The 22,498-nt window shown below is 39.9% G+C and overlaps 1 protein-coding gene across 1 annotated transcript in view; it reads right to left on the bottom strand.

Moving 5' to 3' along the window:
• Positions 1-22,498, bottom strand: part of lamc3 (laminin, gamma 3) — a 154,606-nt gene that overhangs the window by 41,866 nt on the left and 90,242 nt on the right. Inside the window, exons 11-12 of the mRNA XM_005917219.2 lie at positions 7,169-7,278; positions 4,701-4,928 (exon numbers count right to left, since the gene is read on the bottom strand). Coding sequence (XP_005917281.1) covers positions 4,701-4,928; positions 7,169-7,278 — 338 coding nt within the window. The remainder of the gene's footprint in view (positions 1-4,700; positions 4,929-7,168; positions 7,279-22,498) is intronic.

Genomic DNA, 22,498 nt, shown 5'->3' on the forward strand with positions numbered 1-22,498 from the left:
CTGACAAGGGAGTCTGCCGAACAAGAAGAGGCAGAGAGGGAGAGAGAAAGAGCGTGTGACAGAGAAGGAGACAACCAGATTGAGAAGAGACATAAGAGACAGGAAATCTGCAAGCAAATTAGACATCATTAGCCAAGAGGCGGTTAACAAGTCTAATTAGGGGAGAGGCAGGCAGGCAGTGATACTAGACTTGCTTCCGGACCTCAGACACATGCACACAGAGTCAGTGATATAACCCACACACACTCACACACACAAACATAATGCGCACTCTCAGCCAAAGCTCCAGGCATCTCTTAACTAGGTCATATCTCTGAGTCTTCAAGTTGTTGGGTAGGAAAGAAGACGGGTAAGGAGAGGAAGAGAGAGATTGAGGGAAGATAAAGGATGGAGGGTGAGACCTTGGATGGGATAGTTGTCTGCTCTTGGTGAGATGGAGTCGTTTAAAAGCTGTGCGAACGAGATAGCGTGGAAAAGGCTCAGGGAGGAAAATAAAGAGTGCACGCTGACAGACATGTAAGCATATCTAAATAAGCGCACACAGGTTGACTTGTTTACACACCCAACAGCTGCCGTTTTACTTCTGTCATTTATGGAACATTACATTTGGGATGTGAATGTGAAAGCGTGCTCCGACTGCTGTTATTGTCGCCCACAAGAAAAAAAGTCTGGTACTTTAAATACAGACTCTTAGATTATCTGTTATTATAAAGATTAGTTGAAATGAGGATACTGCTGTATTAGTAGAGCCACCCAGTTTTTAAGTTTTGAGTGATAGCTTGCCAATGCTCCTGAGGGATGGCTGAGCTACATTCCCTTGAAGTGATGATGACTGAATGTCAGTTCTAGAAAGACTAAAAAAAAGAAATGTTTCAGTCAAAGAGCCTCCATCTTTCTGTTCTTCCCCTCTCTCACGGGCCCAGTGATAGAAAATATTGTCTCAAGAACCCGTGATGATCCCTCGTGTCATGTAACACTGGCTGAATACTTCAGACTTCATTTTAGAACTAGAGACTTGGATCTGTATTTTATTGAATGGCATTATATTGAAATGCCCTTTTCCCAAATTCATTTGGAAAAAGGGCATTGCAGCTCCCTCCTCGTGGAATCAGATGCAACATCTCTTAAAACTTTAAGAGCTGGTCTCGCTAAATGTATTTAAGGTGTTTTTAGGTAACCTGGAGGCAGTTACTTCAGGCTACAAATGTTTTTCATGAATATTATGACTCACCCAAGACTATGCCTTTTACTCATGTTTTGGGCTTTATTGACAAAGAACTTCAAGAATTTTGGTGGTTTTTGCTTTTTTACTACTTGTACTACTTTTTTTTATCACTTGTAGTAGATTTGCATACTTGCCTGTTCTGTGTGTATTTACTACTGTTGATTGTCCTGGACATCATTTTGGGGTTGGAACACAATGCTAAATTTTGCTCTACAAGGGCCTGATATCCTCCCTCCTCTTAGAAACTATATCAGGTAAAAAGAAAATTCTTTGTTTTTAGATTCATCAGGTCACAATAAGCCCAAATAGCAAAGAGAAATTTAAAAATGCATGCCATGAAAGAGTTTGGGTCTTAGGAAGTTAATTTTAAATCCCATTACATTTTTCAGTAACACAGTAATGTAACGCATTACTGGGCTAAATACAGTAATGACATTATAGCTAGAATGATGGTGTTACTTGCGTTACAAAGCTCCTTCAATTATCTGAGGAAGATTGAGCAAATAAACAAATAAATAAAAAAAAGAAAAAGCAAAAAAATCAAATGACTGCTTTGAAGTCTCTTTGGGCTGGCTTTTAACTCTTTGTGTTCTTGGTTTTGTGTTCATGTGTAAACACTAAAAGAAAGATCCTATTTGCCGTCATCAGGACAGGGATTTGTGTCAGTGTGTGGGGCTGTAGCCTCAGGTTTATTCTGTTAAGTGGCTTGGTAATGCGTAACTAATGTAGCAAACAGCGTAACTGATTACTTTATCTGGCAAGTAATTAAGTAATGTACTACATCACTTTTAAGGAAAGTAATGAGTAATGTGCAAAACTTTTTTTTTTAGTAATGCCTCCGACATTGAAAAAGAGACTCTATAAACAATAAACACTAATAGAAACTAATAGTGGCATTATTGAGCACTTCCACATGAGACTAACGGTAAAACTGTACTCGAATATGACACAATGAAATTTACACTTTTCTACTTTTTTGTCTTGATTCTGAATTGACACTTGAAGCTGTCAAAACAATATGTGAAATTATTCACAGTGGTTTGTTACTCTTATCTATCAGAAAGAGCATTTCTCATTCTTTGTTTGCAAATAATGTTTTAGCACATTTAGGCAAATGACCAGACACAGCTGCTGGGAATTACGACAAATGTCAGTTGGATTTGTTTTTGTCAGCAAAATGCATTTTACTGTTTTTCTATAAGACGAGTAGTTTAACTCTCCAAAGTTAGTTTTTTCAACGTGCAGGTCATCAAATGTAGAATAGTACAGAAAAGCCGACATTTCATAAATTGCATTGTTATGGAGTGGCTGGTGTGATCAACCAGTAAATTTGTTTCCAGGTGAAACGCAAGGAAAGCTTCAAGGAAGGCATATATTGCCCAGCTAGCTTTGCTCCTTCAAGTCACACTACATAGAGACTGTTGCTGACTGGATGTTTGGTAAACTTAGTATTCTTTAATTGATTTTGAGTGGTTGCTGGAAGTTTCTGGGTTTCCTGGCAAATTGCTGGCAAGATGTGTAGTCCCGGACTAGTTAATTAACGGTTCTGGTAGCTTGCTTGCTATCGCTAGCTTAAATTGGACACAAAGAGATATACGGTGGTGCACCAAAAAACACCTTGCGGTTACTTTGGTTGCTAGGAGACTTTACAGGTTTAAGTCATGAGTATTTTTTTTACAATTTTATGACACTTGAGAGACACAGAGTTATCATTTCTGATTCTGCTCAGAGAAAAACATTGAAGCTAAAGCGTGCCCTTGGAGAAGAAACAGGAGTAATAATGTGTGATATTACAGTATATGAAGGGGGAGACAACACAAAATAGGAAGATGTATTTTGATTTGTTTACTGTTTTGTCTCCTGTTACACTGCAATAGAAAGCATTTAGCATCAGTAGTTTACATGTATTTTTTTCTTTTCTATCCAGTGCAGTGTTATTGTTTTCCATTCTCAATTACATTACTATCCCTGCAAATTTACATGCAAATGTGAGTGCTCTTTTGCCTGACAATGTAAAACGTTGTGCTCCTGAAATCAGCATCTAAACAGTATTCAATTAGCAGTCAGTTATCATAATAATATTCTGGTACAGTGGGCATTCAGCAAGAGGACAAAAAAAAGGAGGACAAGAATTAGGACAAAAGGAGATGAGAAACAAACTTCTAGGATTTTCCAGGCTCATCTTGTTTCCTCCCACAGCCCAAATACAGTATTTTTGGTTAATTAGTGATTCACAATTGGCTGTAGGTGTGGATGTGTGTGTTTCTCCATTATCCCTGTGATGGACTAGCATGGTGTACTCAACATTTCTCCACTGTATGCTGGGAAAGAATCCAGACCCCCCTGGTAACTCTAAGCTGGATAAGGCCCCAATCTCACAGGCTTAGAGACCAGTCGGTGACCCCCTTGCTACTGCTGATGATTTGGAAAAAATGTGGAAGGGTTGCTGGCTGGGTGAAATCAATTGCAAAAATACTTGCTGAATACTAGAATCCCGAGCCTCCTAGTAGATGCACCTATGATATCAATTTCAAAATCCTACGTTGCCTTGTTGTCAACTTATTACATTCACAAGAATTTCAGAAAGCCTGGCCTTTGACCTGAACCTTGAGATCGAGGTCACTGAGATTTGACCTCGCCCAGGATTTTTAGTAGAGACACTTGTGGTATCAATTTGAAATTCCTATGTCTCTTCATTCTTGAGATATTGGATTCACAAACATTACCAGATGCAATAAATAAGGAATCTGCAAAACTGCATTATGCAAATCATTACTTCTTCTTCTTTATTGCATTTTTCAGCTCTACACCTGCCCCCTAGGATGAGGAGGATGTGCGTGGACTCTTTTGCACTTCTAAACCGGACGCCATTACCTCCCTGCCTGCTGCCATCGGCATAGCCCGCATTGGCTCTACATAGATTCACCACAGACCTCCAGTAAATGGACCCTGTGACAATGGACAGATGGACAAATAGATAGCGAGCTATAGGCTATTTACAAAAATCCACCTCTATTAAAAAGGATTATTCTTTATTATTTAGACCACTCTTGACTTCTGAATTCCATGTGAAGTTTGCCATATGTGTTTTCTTTTTTATATTTATACTCTCCAAACTTTAGTTTACACTTCTGACCAACACTCAAGATGTTTTCTCGTATACAACCAAGGCCCCCCAAAGACACAGAGAGATTAAAAAAAGCTGTTTTGACAGACTGTGGCACACTCCCTATAAGTAGTACGTTGACTGTGAAACTAGTGAAGTGCACCTTTAAAAATGAAATGCACTTGATTTATGAATTCAACATTTTCATGCTTTTTTTCCCCTACTTCAGCTGGAGTCGCTGAAACAGAAATACTGCTGACTGGCTGTCAGTGAAGTGGCACCAAATTCATTATGAATTCCTGACATTTTTTCTAATTTATCACATGAACACAGTTGTGTACAACGCAATGTCAATGTTTCACTTATTACCTGTCTCTGGATGGCACGTTCCATGCTGGTGGCAGTTGCATGGAACGCATGCCGAGAGAGGCCCTCTAGCAGGCTCTTCCCGGGTAAATCCGGGGGCACACTGTTCACAAAACTGGCCCGCAAAGCCCGGGGGACAGGAACAGGATTCCACCCACAGAGCAGGAGGAAAGGCTGGGTCAGCTGAGACGACTGCTGAGGTCATGGTTACTCCTGCGAGCTGTGATGTGTCTGGCAAGGAAGGAAAAGGAGGAATGTCAAAGATGTTAATACAAATCTTTCTCTGGAATAAGCGACAGGTGCAAGTGTGTGTGTGTGTGTGTGTGTGGTGGTGGTGGTGATAGTGGGAGGTCTCTGCATCTTGTTAAGCAGTAGGTTATTAGCATTTGTTGCAGTGCCGTCCCTCTCTCCCTGTCTCATTATAGGTTTTGGCCTGTGTTTACATTTTACAGTCAGATACACACATGCACCCACACATACACACTAACACAATAACCGATTCATCCACCCACACGGCCATAAATGCTGCACTTAATGCTTGCTTACACACATGTGCCTGCACGTGCCCACACACGTACACTTGTGATCCAGGGACTCTTTGATATAGCAAATGAATAAATCACTGCAGCAGAGCAAGACAAGAAAAAAAAAACCAGACAGGAGACTCTGTGGAGGTATGTCAAACGTGCAGTTCCTGTGGGGTTTTCAAGATCCCGCTCTCCTCTCATGAATAGTGATGGGGGCAGGCCATGCTGAACTGTATCCCTCTCACCCTTTACTGCCTGAGCCACAGCCGCAGAACACAAAATTACTTTTGGTGTACATTACCGTGTCCGTTTTCAATAGCCAGACAGACGATAGACGGACAGATTCTATGCACGTATGACTATGTAGCAGTTGTCAGATAAGGAATAAACCAAGTGTGGATGAGCGACTGCATAATGACCTGAGTGGCAGAAACGGCGAGGGGCGAGACAGTGGAAGAACCAGAGGAGAGGGTGGACCTTGACATCTAACAAGCCATGATTCAGAGATTCCTTGAGCGGTGATGAAAGACGGTTCATTTACACCTCTGAGGGATAATCAGTAGGCAAGCCAGTCCTCTTCCCTTTCCGCGACTTGCCTTAGCCTCTACCCTTTACTCTCCAGTAGCTACTGAATTCTATTAGCTCGTTCAACGGGTGGAAATGTGCAATTAAAACAGTTTTCAGATACTGAAGCCTATATTTTGGTTAATTAAAAGCCTTCCATTTTAAGTCGTGCTGCGCAAGTTCTCTCCATCAATCCTTTTTCTGCAGGAAACCTTGTCAGAGCAGTTGAGATTTTACTTGCAACAAATGACTTTACAGCAGCCTGGCAGACTCTGACAATTTAGGTCTCCTTAGGCGCCTGTACATTTAACCATTAAGCCATTGATTTCCCATAAACTTTCAATACGGCCACACTTGCTTTTCAAACCTAATTTTTTTTTGTGGTGGGGAAAATAAAAGCTCTTTACTGCGACTGTCATCACAGCCTTGCCTTAGTAACCTAAAGACAATACTGTCACTTAAGTAATACAGTTCTGTTAATAAGACACTCTCTGTGGTGCAGGGAGAATTTTAAAGAATGAAGGAAAATGTGAGAGGCAGAGATGAGAATGATGAGAGGACAGCTTTATGGGGTTTGGATATTAAAGTTTGTTGCACCGCCTGCAGCGATAAAGCACTTCTAACACTGTTTGAGAATGAGTTTGAGACCTAACACAAGTCATTAACAGTTTCTCCCCCATAATGTGCAAAAGATGCAGTGTAAACTGTGTGCTTGACTTTGATACCACGTTCATGTGGGTAGGTAGGTGGGTGGGTACAGAAAACAGTTTGATGGAATATGCATGAGTGTGCCTGTGTGTGTGGGTTTTTTTTATTTTTGTGCCTAAACGCCATGCATGTGGAACTACATAAGAGTCTGTGTGGTGACGCCTGCACCAAGCAGCTAATTAAAATGGTGTAAGTAAGTGTGAGGAAGCTGGTGATTTTGTCCAGCTGTTCTGTCTCCTCCACGCTTTAATCCACCGTAATGCCTCTCAGATCCCGCTGGTTCATTACAATACAAACTATCAAATTTCAAGAACTCATCGCAAACATCTGGGAATAAATGTCCCGTTCTGTTGCAGAGCCAGATAGGGGACAGTTGAACGATTCCTTGAGCACAAACACCAACACCGATTTACTAGCAAGTTCTGCTGCAGCTTGAATAATGTGTTCCTGTCTGGTTAAAGAAAATGGTCATAAAAAACAATGATTTTAGTAATTTTGTAGGCCTCTAAATGTTGGCATTATTTGTAAATAGTGCTTTCAGAAAAATAGATTTGATAGATTTTATTTGCTCCTACAGCACATACCACCCATTTAAGGCTCCAGTGTAAGTCATGTAAAAATGAATTGGATATGCTTGTTGGGACAAGTTCATAAACACAAACCAACACTTACAGTTGTGTCCCCCAGCATTGCTGATCTTGAGAGCCGTCAGGTTGTAAAGGAGGAGTTGGAAGTCAAAGGCAGAAAGCGCAGGTTTAAATCTCTTCTCGTTTTCATCAAGCCTGTCAAAAAGGAAAACAGCAAACGTGTCATTTATTTAATATTTGCTAAAAGGCCTGCAGGGCTTTATCAAAATTTTAATTTCGAATGTAGTGACCTGTCGAACAAATTTTAAAGACTGTTGGACACATGAAACACATGCAAATGGAGAACATTGCATGGCATTTTTAGGGGGAAGATAATATTAACCTATTATATATGAAAATCCAAAGAATTGGGATTTATAATAAATGATTTCTAAAAACATATAAATGTTAAGATTTGCTGACAATGTTCATTCATTCAATCATACTGGCTCACCCAGACATATATACACAGAGATAGGGCTGCTCGATTATGGCAAAAATGATAATCACGATTATTTTCACTGAAATTGAGATCTCGATTATTTGACGATATTTATTTAACCCTTTAAGACCTACCATAGAACCAAGTCCGCTAGAGCTTATAATATATTTTTACATGCTGTGGAGCCATTTTTGGGAGCATTTCAAGTTGCTATACATCAATACAACTGTTATAGCCCATATTTTAATAATATGTATGCATTAAGTCCATAGCAACTACATTAATTGCAAAAAAGTGCAATAAACTACAAAAAAATTGAAAATCGTTTTTGTTTTTGACATATATTTCTACTTGGGGAAATTTAAGAGGCTTACCCCTCAAAACTTTAAATACAAAAAAGTTGCAAAAAATAGTTTCCCACCACAGGAAATTTATTTTGAGTGTCTTCATAGTTTTATTTTGGAGATACAGCAGCGTGAGAGTAAAGCACGAGGGCGGGGCTAATAATTGGCTCAGTCATTTTTAATGATCGTTGAAAGCCCAGATGATAATCGTGATTAAAATTCGATTAATTGAGCAGCCCTACACAGAGACATATGTTACAAGTAAAAAAGAGATTTGTGTCCTACACATACAAAATATGATTAATCTAAACAATTCGATCAACTGTCTTATTGCCTCTTGTGATAGATCATATGATCCTTGCATATGTGTTGACCGTCTATGTCAGTTTACATCATGGCAACCAACTCTTTCTTGAGGGTTTTCTTTCTCCAGACATGCTGTTTTTTTGCACAAGCTCTTCAGGTTTCTTACACTTGTTTTCACACTGTTTATGTGCCAAAAGAGAAATGATTTAAACCAGTTTTGAAATGTGATTTCACTAATTCATGAGCCCGAGGCACTTTGTCAAGATAGCCATGCAGTAGTGGTTACACTTTGACTTGGATTGTCAGCTTTGTTCTTCATATTTCAACTTGTGATCTTTAAAAAATATTACAACTTCAATCTTAATACTTTTAGCTCATTTTCCACATTTAACTTTGTTCCCCATGTTTTCCATAATGCACCCCTAAAAGTTGGTATGAAACACAGAAAACAATTCAAAAAAGAAAACAACCGAATGTAAATATGCTGACTTCAACATATATTCAGGGTCTTCATCACAGAGATTTGCCATCTGTTGGAGGATGTTCTGCTAAGGCAGTCAGCACAGCTGACATCTGCCTGTTTTACTTCTGGCATCACGCGTACTTTCCATCTTGATGACAGGTGCTGTGTCAGCTCTGTGCCGTGTTGTTGTGTTGAAAATTTTTTACCCGCTGTTGTGTCAAGGTCCCAAAGGTAAGGAACAGCCGAATTAAGTGATATATTCATATACTCTCCATTAAGGAATGACTTACAGGTAACGTTGTCTAATATATGGGACTCAGCACTGCATCATTACCAAATCGTGTTTCCCATTAATAAAAATATGCTCCATTAGTCAAGCTATCGAGTCTGCGGTTACAAACGCCGTCCCAATACATGGAATTTAATCCACTAAACATTTTTATAGTACAGATAATACCAAGGATGAAATAGCAAGAATTACACCTAGTATTTGCTGGCTATTGCTTTAAAATTTAATTTGAATGTCCAAAATACCATTAGATACCTGTTTTAGAATACGGGGATTGCTTAATTCATCCAGCACCATCACCAACCCAAAAAAGTTTAACTTGTCCAACACTTTAAATTATTCTGAAAATATCACCTTTGTATTAGCCTCAGCTTTAATTTGTGTACCAACCTAGGACTAAAAAAATATAGCACACATTGAAGTGCCAAGAAGTGTAGTTCCTCAAATGGACAAATGTAGAAATATGCAGTCTGTGGCCAGACAAGCTTGCTAGCATTAAGTGAAAACTTAGCTTTAACCATGTCCTAATATGATCATTTCCAGCTACAAAAATTAAACAGACAAATAAATAGTTCATTTTTTTTAAAAAAAAACATGTGGAAACATACATGGAAATACTGTGTTTAAAGCAAAAACATTGTTTGTACAATTCTAATAAGCTTGTAAGTTAATATTTGGAATACTGAAACATATTTAAAATAAAAGCCGACACACTGAATTTAATATTTTTTATTTTATGTTTGTTTATTTAATTGTAATTCTGAGCATTTTGTGGTTTTTGGTGTTTTGGGAAACTAAAAATAATAATCAAAATTCAATAATAATGATGATAATAATAGCCCTAAGGCCCTATGATTTCTTTCTAGCGACTCTTCCACTGAGAGCATTTGGGATGAAGCTTCACAAACAGTAGATGAATCATCTGAAGGACCAGGTGCATCTCTCAGGTTTTTTGCCAGGTCATTACTTAGTTGAAAATTGTTTCCCTTGTTAGCTAAATATAAAGAAATGGGGACTGATTCAAGACCTTTGCACAACACTCAGTAAATAATTAAATAAATGAAAAAGCAATTGCAATAAAGCTAAAATACGGGCTTCATAATTGGAGTGAACAAACTAGTGTATGGCTTTTATCTTTTACAGTATGTGTTCAATGTTAAAAACAGCGCCATGCCTTTTCAAAGCTAGTGTCATTGTTCACGCTTGTTTAAAAAAAGAATAAACACGATGGTTGTGCCCCTTTCTGTCTTTTTTTTTTGAAATTGGTAATACATTATGAAATCAAAACCTTGTCATCACAGACAAGAACCTTAAAAGAATGAATTGCGAAACCCTTGGTTTGTTAACCATATCAGGCTAAGTCAGGCTTTTTATGTGCAAGTGTTTGAGGGCCTCTATTTTATTAGGTCAATTGTTCTCAGCATGACACTAGCTCACTTTGAAAATGCTTTGTTTTCTGCCTGGCCTGGGTTGTAGCATTCAGATTCACACTGTGCATGTTTATGTGTATGTATGTGTGTGCGTGCGTGCATTCCTGGCTTGCCACACACTCTCGCCGGATGCAGCGGGTCCTTGTTCCCTGGCCTGACATGTAGGCACAGTAATAAAGAGAGGCAATTACAAACTGGGCCTCAAAGCCATGGTAATGGAGCTGGTCAGACAGCGATAAGCAGAGTGTGCATGAAAGTGAACAAACTCCCAGTCATGCTTTCCCCATGGAGCGTCAGTGTCCTTTTTAATCAGCACCAAGCAGAGCGCGAAGAGCCACACTGTAATTAAGGCTGCTCCACGGAGGATGAGAGGAGATCATCAGGAGAGAAAAGCCCAAAAGAATAGCGGGCACACACAAACACACACGAGCACACACAAGTACCCTTAGAGAGGACAGATAGAGATACAAGGTGAGCAAGATAGCAAGACACAAGCAGTGTATAAAAAACAGAGGAATGATGAAGTACATGACTGCAATGTAGATACCAAAAGATACAGGCATACATGTCTAATTAAAGTAACTAACTATGAGGTTCATTTTAATTACTAGGAATACAAATACATGACCCAAAAACTGGCATATTAAACCCAAGTTACTTGGAGTAAATGATGGTTTCAGACCAAGCTATGTTCGGCGAACATTCAAAGATATTTACAATATATGCTTCTAATGGAATAAAATAAAATATTTATTTATTTTGGAAGCAAGCGAGAGTGATGTTATAGACTATAAAAAATGGATGTAGCCATCATTTAGTTGCAATTTGGTTTGTGGACTTGCAGTTCTGATTTGAGCATTTAGGCCACTGAGGGCACTCAACTCTAACAACAGTGTTCCCCTTGTTGCCATTAGAAAGAATGCCTGGAGGCTAACACCGTGTATATACTCGGTGTGGGTCTGTGACGCAGATTTGTTCTTTAATATTTCTTCTACACCTTCTGCACAACAGAAACATTTCAGAAACACAGCATTTAGTTTACACAAGGTCTTTTATTTTGAAAATGTCCTGACCCATATGCCTTTCCAAACTATACGGTTGGTGCTGTGAGGTAGAGAGAGCCATGGATTTACAAGCATTGAAATATGATGCAGCTGGCCCCAGTGGAAATCACATATAAGCCCATCTTTTATATACAGTCTATATGAAGTTTCTCAAACAGGCCTGAAGAGGGTCGTTGTATCATAAATAAGCCAAAACTACTTTTCACAAGCATTCATCTATGTAGTTTGTTGAAAGTCTACGTTTAGCATTTAAAATGGGGAAGAGCTGATACTTTATGTTATGAATTGCAAGGGCTTGGCATCTTATCACATGAATATTAAGCTTACATGGTGAAGATGTACACAAAGCGCTACAGGCAAGTCAATAAAACCTCTCCGCCTACTGATTTCAAAGGAACAAAAAGTGAACAGAGAGAACATCAGAGAGAAGAGTGAAAGCTACCTCATATAAGCCATTCACCCCCCTCCTCTCATCAATCCCCTCCACTTGAATCCCTGAGCTTCCATATATTTCTTCTTCGACTGATTCCGAAATGATCTCTGCTATCAAGTGGGAACACAAAGCCACTTAACAGGTTAAGATATTTATCATTTCTGAATGCAGATGCTGTCAGTCAGGAGAGATTTGGCGTGTGTGTTTATGCTCATGTTTATTTATGCTTTCGCCCAGCTTTGGCAAAAACACTTAAAAGCACATATATTTCCACTTTCTGAGCGCAATTATTTTTAATGCTTGTATTGCATCTAATTGTTGCACATAAAAAAATAAAATGCTAAACTATTTGTGTATGTATGTGCGAAGAGAAATAGAGGGAATGATACAGCGAAGTGCATCTAAGCATGTACCTGACAAGAGTAATAAGTTCTGTGGAGAACTGTGGAGAAGAACATTTAATCACTGGCTCTTTCCCCAAGCTCCACTGCATTTCAGAGAGAGGATCAACAAGTCCCTTTAGCCAGGGCTTTTGGTGGTAAGAGAAGAGTCATTACTGGTGCACAGACACCAGTGACAGGCAGGGAAGAATTGGACAGAGAGTCATAAGCAGTGTGCCAGACGAAGGGCTGAATCCTTTTTTGATGGACTGGGCAAAGAAGACATGCTCTTCTCAGCTTAAAAAACAAGGGTAAACCTAAGCCACTGTTCCATAATAAGATTACGCACAAGAACCAGAGTACAGATAAGAGCTCCCTTTTAAAGCAAACAGATCTTAGATGTACCAATATTGTAGATCACTGTCAACTTGTTTGCAAGTTTATCATGTAAGAGGCACTGTGAGTCAAAAAGAAGTCAAGAAAGAATAAAAACTGGAGCATCACGATTAGTAGAAACTGTAACTTTAATAATTCTGATTATTATTTTTGATCAAAAAGTACTGAGTGTTTCAGTTTTAGCTAAAAACGATTTCCCCCCCTGCTATGAATTTAAAGTGAACCAAACAGAGAGCTAAAGGGAATGCAAGCTTTAGTGGATTCAAACCCTGGACCATGTGGTGCTAACTACCACACCAATGCGCCAACATGCAGATCTCAGTCTTTTATAATGAGTTGAAGGGGCTCACTACAGGATACATTGAAAATTAAAAGCACAATTTTTAAGAAAAGTTAATATAGTGGCAGTTTACAGGTAGCAAAAAAGCGGCCTTCATTATTTAAAATATTATCTTACACATATTATTGTTTACTGTGGTGTTACATTCTATAAACTGATTTTTATCCATCTGTGCTGTGTAGCTCACTCTGACAATAAGCATATTAAAGCTGTGTCCACACTGGAAGCGATTTGCTCAGCGTGCACCATTTTGAAACTGACTACTAGTCGCTTGTGGACATTTCAGTCTCCGGTTCCCTGATATGTCAATCAGCGGTTTCCTGCACTGACACTGGTAGTCGCTTCAGTTGGTTGCCTACAAGCTGAATTTGAAATTTGTCTCGCTTACCCACTTCAAGTCGCCAGCAGTTATTTTGCCTGCAGTCGCTTGAAGTCGCCAAATGTTATTGGTATATTATGCTCTCTGATGGCCACATCACTTCCAGTGTGGATGCAGCTTTAGAAGCTACTGCTGTAACAGCTGTGTGAGGCTGTAATTAAAGCAGTGCTTTGAGCTCAATGCTATTGCCAATAAGTTCCCGTGCTCTTAGAGGCGAGACTGTTATTTAGATGTTAAGCAGTTTGACCACAGCAGCTTAACATGTTAGCATTTTAGCCAGTGATAAATAACAGTAAACACAAAGCACAGACACTAAATAATGCTGCTAAATGTAGTTATGCAAACTGACCGGAGGAAAACATGAATCACCTACTTTGTGAATTATATGAATGTATTTATTTATATAAAAAGTGAAATAAAACTGGTAATAAGAGATGGTAAGTTTATGATAATAGTCATTACTCTGATCTAAATTTACTGCTCTTGTATTGATGTTTGTGTCAATGGCAGTGGCAGGTGGGTTTCATAGTTTGCATATGAATGGGAAGCTTTAACACTGGATGTTGTTTTTGAATACATTTTTGAAGGAAATAAATCGCTTTCTTTTGTATTTTGTATTCAAAAGTGAAACACACCTAATTACCATCCTTACCAGCCTAACAACATAGAAATTAGAGTGGATACAGATTTTAGATGAAGCAAACAGCAGCACAAAAACAGAAACTATGTCATGAATGTAAATATGCAGTCAAAGCGACATGATTATACACACAGTACACTAATACAGATACCTGTTTTTCCTTTTATGCTACCGTTGCCTTAGCAGAAATAAATTCTCTCTGCTTTCCCCCTTACCTAAAACTTCAGTATCTCTGTAATGGGTATCTCTGCTTTTACCCACCACACCAATGCCAACAACACTGTTCTGTCCTTTGTCAGATTCAGTTTTCCACCATCACAGAGAGCACTGCACAAGTACTGACTCCTGCGTAGACTGTCAACATCCATAGTGAGATTCTAGACAAGCACAAGCAACGTCTGCGCACAGCCTCAAATGCAACCACAGCCTAATACTCCAGGTTAACACTGCACAACATCCATCAAATCAGCCTTTTCCTCTCTGAGGAACCTGGACAGCTCTTTGCTCATGCTCTAATCATCTCCAATTTGAACCACTGCAACTTCCCTTCTAGCAAAGTACAGCTTACTCAGAATGTTGTAACCTACTGTAGCTTATTTCAGGTTCTTCAAAATGAAACCTTGCCTCGTTTGGATGGTTTTTTTTTTTTCAATGGGTGCCAATACACAACTTAATATTGCTACTGATGCTGTAAGAGTGTGATCCCGGTGGAGGCACTGCAGGACCGTTTTGAGCGAACAGAATAGAACATGGTCTGTGGAGTACAATCAGAGGACAAAGCAGAGTCCCCCAGCTATATAACATTGTATTTTTTTTTATGTGGACCCTTCAATTTCATTAAACGGTTAGCTGTTTTCTTTGCTTCACTTTAAACAAGCACTGGGAAACAAAGGAGATGAAATACCGTCTTAGGGTAGAAAAGGGGTTTGAGGGCTGACAATAGGGAGGAAGTTAAGCTGGTCTGTTAGTGCTGAGAAGGAGAATAAAAGATTGATACAAAGGGACATAATTGAAGACAAACTACAACAAAACAGTGTGCAGGAGGTGTGGAGTGGGATGAGGATTACTTGGTACAAGATGGCAGGCCAAATGGGGAAAGTGAATAAAAATAGAGTGAATAACTTAAGCCCAGTATTGAAGAGGTTCATTGTGGAGACCAGGCTGCTTACACCTACTACCCCAGGTTGACAGGCCTAATTAGTACAACAATGTGACTGATTACAACGCTGCTTCCCTGCCAGGGTTCACCTTTACAGTCTCCGGTCATTCAGACTCCAGAGTTGCAGCTTTACTGAGAAGGGCAAGAATGAATCCGGGTAGAACTGCAGGAAGTCTAATGTTAGATAAAAGATCCGATTAAGGATTTCAGCCTGTGAATATATAGCTGAGGGTCAGTGTCATCGAAAAATGTTGTTTTTTTTTATGATACCAGAAGATGGAAAGGCAGCTCATGAGCAGTGACACGAAGCTGCTTTTTTAGGAGTGACGTATACTTTAAGAGTCTGCCTTTTTAGTATGCTGGACAGGCAGACACTGAACAGCCAGAGAATCCAGAGAATCGAGTTCAGGATATGTTCATATTTCTTTGTCTGTCTCATCATATAATATGCTATAATACTCATATACCCATAGTTTAAAAAAAAACCCCAACAACATTTGTTTCTGCCCCTTGTTCCTGTCTGCAGTGGCTGTATCGAGGCCACTCCTTAACTTGATTTCAAGCTAAGTGATGAAGGACAAAATCTGCTGTCAGTTTCAAAGTGATGGCAGTGGTTTCTTGTGGATGTTTCGGGCTTTGGTTACCTTGATAAGCCTCTAATGCAGTGGTTCTTAATCTGGGTTCGATCGAACCCTTGGGGTTCGGCAAGTTGGTCTCAGGGGTTCGGCAGAGCCTCCACCGTGACATGCACGGCTAATTTTGTGCACCAGTAAAAACATATCAATGTCCTGAATTTGAAAATATCATATTTTATTTTTCACTAAAGAGGGGTTCAGCGACTGCGCATATGAAACTGGTGGGGTTCGGTACCTCCAACAAGGTTAAGAACCACTGCTCTAATGTATTTATGTCAGTAAACAGTGTCCTGCACTCTCATTGGTTGTCTATTGAATCACATGCCTGGAAATTAAGAAACCTTTTCCTGTCCAGTGTTTATTTTGCCCATAGCAGCTTGAATCAACAAATGTCATTCAGTTTGTCTGGTCTCTCATTGCGATGTCACAGCAAATCACTTCCAGTGTGAACACAGCTGAATTATAAAGTTAATTCACTTTAATTAAATTTAAGAGTGCATTATTGCACAGAAAATGGACTTTATTAATTTATAGTGCATAGAAATTCTCTTATTGAGGGATCTGATCTTTTTTTCCAGTAGGTACAGGAGGAAAGATAGAGCAGGAGTATAACTTCTAATATATATTTATACTGACACAAACATACTGGACTCATTTAGAAGAAAGAAAAACCCTAAAAAGAAATCCTCTCATTATCATCATCGGGACTTGTTTACAAAAACAAAAACAGCTGAGGGTCTTAATGCAGTAAAGAGAAACTGCAGGCTGGCACAAGACAACTCAATCAGCGCGTAGTCTCAGTTTCCAAACGGAGATGCTAATCAACAACACAAATGATTACAACTGACATACGCACAGAATATTATAATCTAATAGAGCAACACCAAGAAAACAAAACAGCAGACTGCTGCAATGTAAACACCATCAGCTCTGTGCGGCAGGAACTGCGAAGCAGCTTGATTTTGATTGCCGCCATCTTCATCACAACATCCAACCTGTGATTGCTGCAGTGTTCAAAAAGTTGGTGCGTCCCTCAAATTGCAATATGAATCACCTGCCTGCAAGATCTACACATCAGAAAGATTTACCATAAGCATCAATGCATAAAACCGCTCTGTAAGTTTATGTTTATCTCTATATTTCTCTGCATGTAAATGTGATCTGATTGCTACAAGACATAATGTGCCTCCACATGTAGTTGTGGGAGGCTACAGTATGAATTATAGAGTAGCTTAGTAAGTGAAACTACTCAAACATTAAAACTGCAGCTGTTAACGGCAAAGGGTTGCAGTGGGTCAGAGATGCATTAACTCACACACTCATAGCGTCATAAAAAATATAGGAAAAGTATTTCATTCAAACCTAACTTTGCCATTAACGAAACTCTCTGCGCATACAAACTCACACTTTCATTTCCCTCAGTAAACTGTCCAACCATCAAATCTTTACACTTCCGAATGACGAGAATAGAACTGTGACTTCACACTTGTCTGTACCTACACAGCACATTCTGGGCATGTTATCTATAGTTAAATTTAGCTCCATTTTGAGTTGATATACCAAGCGTCCTCTAGTTTCACCAACAGCTTCAATATTTTTGTTAATCTGTATGACCTGCTGTGATTTTTTTCTGATTTTCTGTCACATTAGCTGTCACAATAGCGGCTGCTCATATTAAACGGGATTTAATAATGAGGTCTGCATATGTGCATGAAATCTATGCGAGCCGAAAGCTTAGGCGTTACCCTGCTTTTAGTGCTCGATTCTTCCTTCTCTCTCTTTGGTTTGATTGATGTCAAATGGAGAGGAATGGATTTTCTTGCATGGTAAACACAGACACAGAAAGAGCTTTGGGTCTGAGAGCTTGAAACTTGAAAAATATTTTCCACTGCTGTGCTCGGGAGTACACTGCAAATAGGATTTCCACTTGTTTTGGTTGTTTAGGATAGCTATATTTGTTTGACTTTTTCAAAGAAAGTACTACAGAAATGACCAACAACAGCCAAAAGCCAACAGTTTTGTTTCTTCCACTTCACTCTTTCATCAACAGAGCCCATAATGAAGCTGTAGCTTTTTTTTTCTTTCTTTTTTTTTGTTTGAAATTTAAATGAGACATTTTAATCACAATACAGACAGTAAGAAAAGCTTAGTGTTACATTATGGTCTTGTGAATTTTTCCATAGTTTTTAGCTTCAAACACGTGTGTGAGTGTGAGCATACTATATGTTGGGTCTCACAGACCTGTTTATATTGCAGTGTGTATGTATGTTGTCATATGGTCCTTGGAATCAGTTTTGGAATCACTTTGTCAGTAAAGGGCTTTTGTATCTTTTAACAAAATATTAATATTCATTCATATTAACACTTTGAATATCCATCCATCCATTCACTTATCCTTTTCAGGGTCGCTGGAGCCTATCCCAGCTGTCATAGGGCGAGAGGCGGGGTACACCCTGGACAGGTCGCCAGTCTGTCGCAGGGCCAACACACAGAGACAGACAACCATTTGCACTCACATTCACACCTAGTGGCAATTTGGATTATCCAATTAACCTATCCCCACAAGTTGCATGTCTTTGGACGGTGGGAGGAAGCCGGAGTACCCGGAGAGAACCCACGCAAACACGGGGAGAACATGCAAACTCCACACAGAAAGACCCCGGCCTGATGGTGGAATTGAACTCAGGACCTTCTTGCTGTGAGGCAACAGTGCTAACCACCGTGCCACCGTGCCGCCCACTTTGAAGATAGATTACAAAATGAAGTTTTGGAAGACTGCCTGTGCCCATACACCCATTCCACTTCACACCTCTTCCTGGTCTCTGTCATCCAGCCAATATTGCAATTTGTTTGGCTATAACTGATAGGATACGTGACATCTTCACTCTCCCGCAGTCTTCAAACTGTTCATCTGTAGATAGAATTTAGTGCTCGAATCATGTCTGAAGTAGAAGGTAAGACCCCTCTCTAAACCAATCCTTTCCTGTCCTTTTTCAGGTACCTGCCTGACCCAGACCATAGCGTAGCTGCTGAATGTGAATCCAGAGGCTCATCAGTTTAATCTGTGTTGATGCCCACATGTCTTTGAATTGTGAGACAATTCTTTTTTTGTTTGCTGTCTGTATAGGCATTGAAACTAGTAAAGAAGAAAATGAAAATGAAGAGATTTTTATTTATTTTTTGTGCGTTTGTTTGTTTGTTGTGTCTCCTGCTAATTCACTATCAGATTGTTATGTCACTGCAAATGTACAATCAATTAATGTGTTAAGTGATGTGTTTTATTTTTATTGTTATTAGGAAAGTCCACTGTCAGTTTTCACGTCTGTCTTGAGCTGACAAAGTGTAGTATTTGGTAGTAATTGGCATGAATATTTTTGGTATTATGTGTAGTATTTCTAAAACAAATTTGTGGAACTGTCAGTTTATTTTCCTCACTGCTTTTTGTGTTGTGTAACTGCTCTCAGTGGAATTCACTGTTTATTTACCTTTTTTTTTTGCCTGTCCCATTTGGATCTTTAGCCATCAGAATTGCTGTCTGAAGGCCAAGAAAGATGCCAAGCGGATTTACTTTACCAAGTGGATCATCATGGCCTCGCCATATTGGTGCATATGATTGACCTTTATTATAATTATGTATTTATTTGATTTTCAGTTGTTACAGACGGGGCAGACATGACTGGGGGACAGGACAGGGAGAAAGAATCAAATAAAGAGAGGGAGAGAAAGAAAAATAGAGGGGAGAAGAGATGGTGAGAAAGGGGGGACGAAAAAAAAGAAAAACAAACAAAACACCTGGATCACCTGTATGGAAATAAAAAAAAAGAGCAACATAATAAACACAACACCATCACAATAAACTAGCTAACAGTAGATACTAAATATTACATGCTATTGTGCATCACGCAAGATCGACAGCGCACAATGTTCTTTGAGGTAGCAGCCAAGAAAGGTGTAGTTTGTGTCTGTGAACACCTGTGTGTACACCTGTGTGTACACCTGTGTGGATCAGCATGCTTGTATTCAAAAGGTTTCTCCATGTAACGATCTGCTAGGGAGTGTGGGGAGCCATAGCCCCGTCCCCCAGGGCAAGAAGCAGGTATGGAGGAGATCCAGGTACCCCCGCCCCCAGAGGGGCAAACCGTACCCGGACCCAGGAGATGTAACCCTTCTCTCTGGGGTGGAGGAAAGCAGACCACCTTGTTGTCTGCAGTAGCAGGGAGGCCCCGCATCCCAGACCCCAATCTGACAGCCAGCACCTCCTCCCAGCCCCAACGGTTAACAGAACGGGGGTGAGTGAAGACCCCAAACCTCCCTCTGCCTGCTCATATGTAGTGTTACTGCATGCTGTTCTAAAGTGCATTTAAAAGCCAGGAGGGCATGGTGCTTCCTGCCAGAGAGCAGCCCAGTTCCTCCTGAAAAAGCTGTAGCTTTAGATAGGTTCGTGCTAAAAGACAAAGCTGTTCCATCTATAAAGGGAAATGTTAAAGAGTTGGAACTGCAAGCTGCAAGTAACATTTCACTGAAATCTTTGTACTTCATTAGACAAAATGGTTTTCTGTGAAGGGAATGCTTGTATTGTGTTCTTTATAATTCTTTGAAGTATTTAAATTAGTTTATGTTTTTTACAAGACTATTTTAGAAGTCTGAAATTGATTAATGGTTGCAAGTAACCTCCGGTGGATGAGATCTTCCTTGACTTCCTTAAGGCTTAACATGCTTTGGAGCTGAAAAGAAAAGGAACCAGAGGATAGATTCCAGCTTCAGGAACATCGCACTCCTCAGCCACTCCTCAGAAAATCACATGCTGGAAAGTCTATGCCAGCGTACTGGAGATAAGAGTTCTTCCAATAGTCAAACTTTGGATCCAGGAAAAACAATGCGATTTTCATTCTGGTCCTGGAATGCTGCACCAGCTCATTATCCCTTTAAGAATATTCAAGGATTCGTGATAGCTTGCCAGCTAGTCTACATGTGATTTATGGACCTGGAGTATGTTCCTTTGGGTGTGGTTGTGATTCTTTGGGTTCACTGAGCAATAACCTCCAGTTTGCACTGGGAAATAAGCAACTCCCCAGTGGCTGGGATGAGAATTAACATCTTCGAGTCCTGTTTTTCAGCTGGAAAAAAGTGGAGTGCTCACTTTGGGTTGTGAACAATTTGCTGCTACAGGTGTTGGAGGTTAGGCATAGCACCTGCAGTCATGGGGATGCTGTACAAGTCTGCTGTGATGAAGAGACAGCTAAGTGTGAAAGCAAAGCTGCCAGTTTACCAGTAAGTAGTGGTGCAACAAAATCTCACGGTTTTAAGTCACGGATCGGATCAATTTTTGGATCAGCAAAAAAAGAAACATTTTTAACATTTACTTATTAACTTATTTAAGTATTTTTTGCCTATTAAAGACATTCAACTCAAGACTCATTCCACGCAATTATATAAAAACAAATTAAGGGCAATATAGGGCAGTACAGGGCTTTGTATCTACCACTCCGCTGTGATATAATGAGCTGTCACGGTCACGTAGCTTTCTGTTGACCTGGAGGTCCACCCATTTGTAGTTGGGCAACAGAAGATGCCTGGGACAGTTCAGCCACAACTTTAAACTTTTCCTGCTCATACATGCTGGACGTGCAACGGGATATCATAGCGTGGCTCAAGCACATTCATCATAGTTTAAACCCCTTGTTTTGCACAACGGAATACGGCCTCCCGTCTGCAGCTAAACACCCCAGTAGCTTTTGTTAGCTTTAGCCCGGTCGGACTGGGCAGCAAAGGGCTGCTTAAATGCCGCAAACTCCTCTGCTCCTCCACTTGGACCACCAGCGCCGGCCATAACTATCACTTGACAGACTGACCACGCGCACCATACACATACTTTTCTTTTTCTTCTTTTTCGAATCTTCGGATCACGTGCGTGCCAAACCGTGGAGTAGGATCGGTTCAGATTACGGATCAACCGTGATCTGTTGCACCACTACCAGTAAGTCTACACTCTGACCCTCATCAAAGCCAGTTTAGCTGGTTCTGCATTTTACTGGGATGCCCCCTGAAAGGCAAAGTTTTCCAAGTACATTCTACCAAGAGGAGGCCACAGGACAATCCAGAGCACACTGGAGAGTCTACATCTCCGGCTGACTTGCAAACACCTTGGAGGTCTAGGTGTCTCTGCTGACCCATACCCAGATAAGTGATGGATGGATGGATGGATGGATGGATGGATGGATAAACGTGACTAATAGTGATGTGAAATTTACTTTATTGGTGAAGTTTCAAGTGGAAAGAAGTGGAGTCCCAGGATAAATGTATATAGGTGGAAGAAAGCATAAGAGGCTCCCTTCAAAAAGGAGTCAAGACAGTACAATATAAATGCATGTATGAGTGGAGATAAATGCTTTAAACTACTTCCACACAATTTCAAGATGGTTTCTTACTTCAGTTTATGAGATTTACTTCTACTGTTAAGTCATTATGGTGGCAGGCTTCAGTATCATGACTCAAGCCTTACTTTACAGCTTGTGAAAATATATATGTTTTTCCTGTTCTGGGATCATCACTTGCTCATATCCAAATACTGTGGAAATTGTAAATCTTCTGATACTTATATATTGCTTTTCTACTCAATTTGAGCACTCAAACTGACTTCCATCACAAGTCTTTTTCATCCAATCGCACACATTCA

Source organism: Haplochromis burtoni, unplaced genomic scaffold (genome assembly GCF_018398535.1).
Source record: "Haplochromis burtoni strain Fernald_Lab_line unplaced genomic scaffold, NCSU_Asbu1 Contig_23, whole genome shotgun sequence".
Lineage (NCBI taxonomy): Eukaryota > Metazoa > Chordata > Actinopteri > Cichliformes > Cichlidae > Haplochromis > Haplochromis burtoni.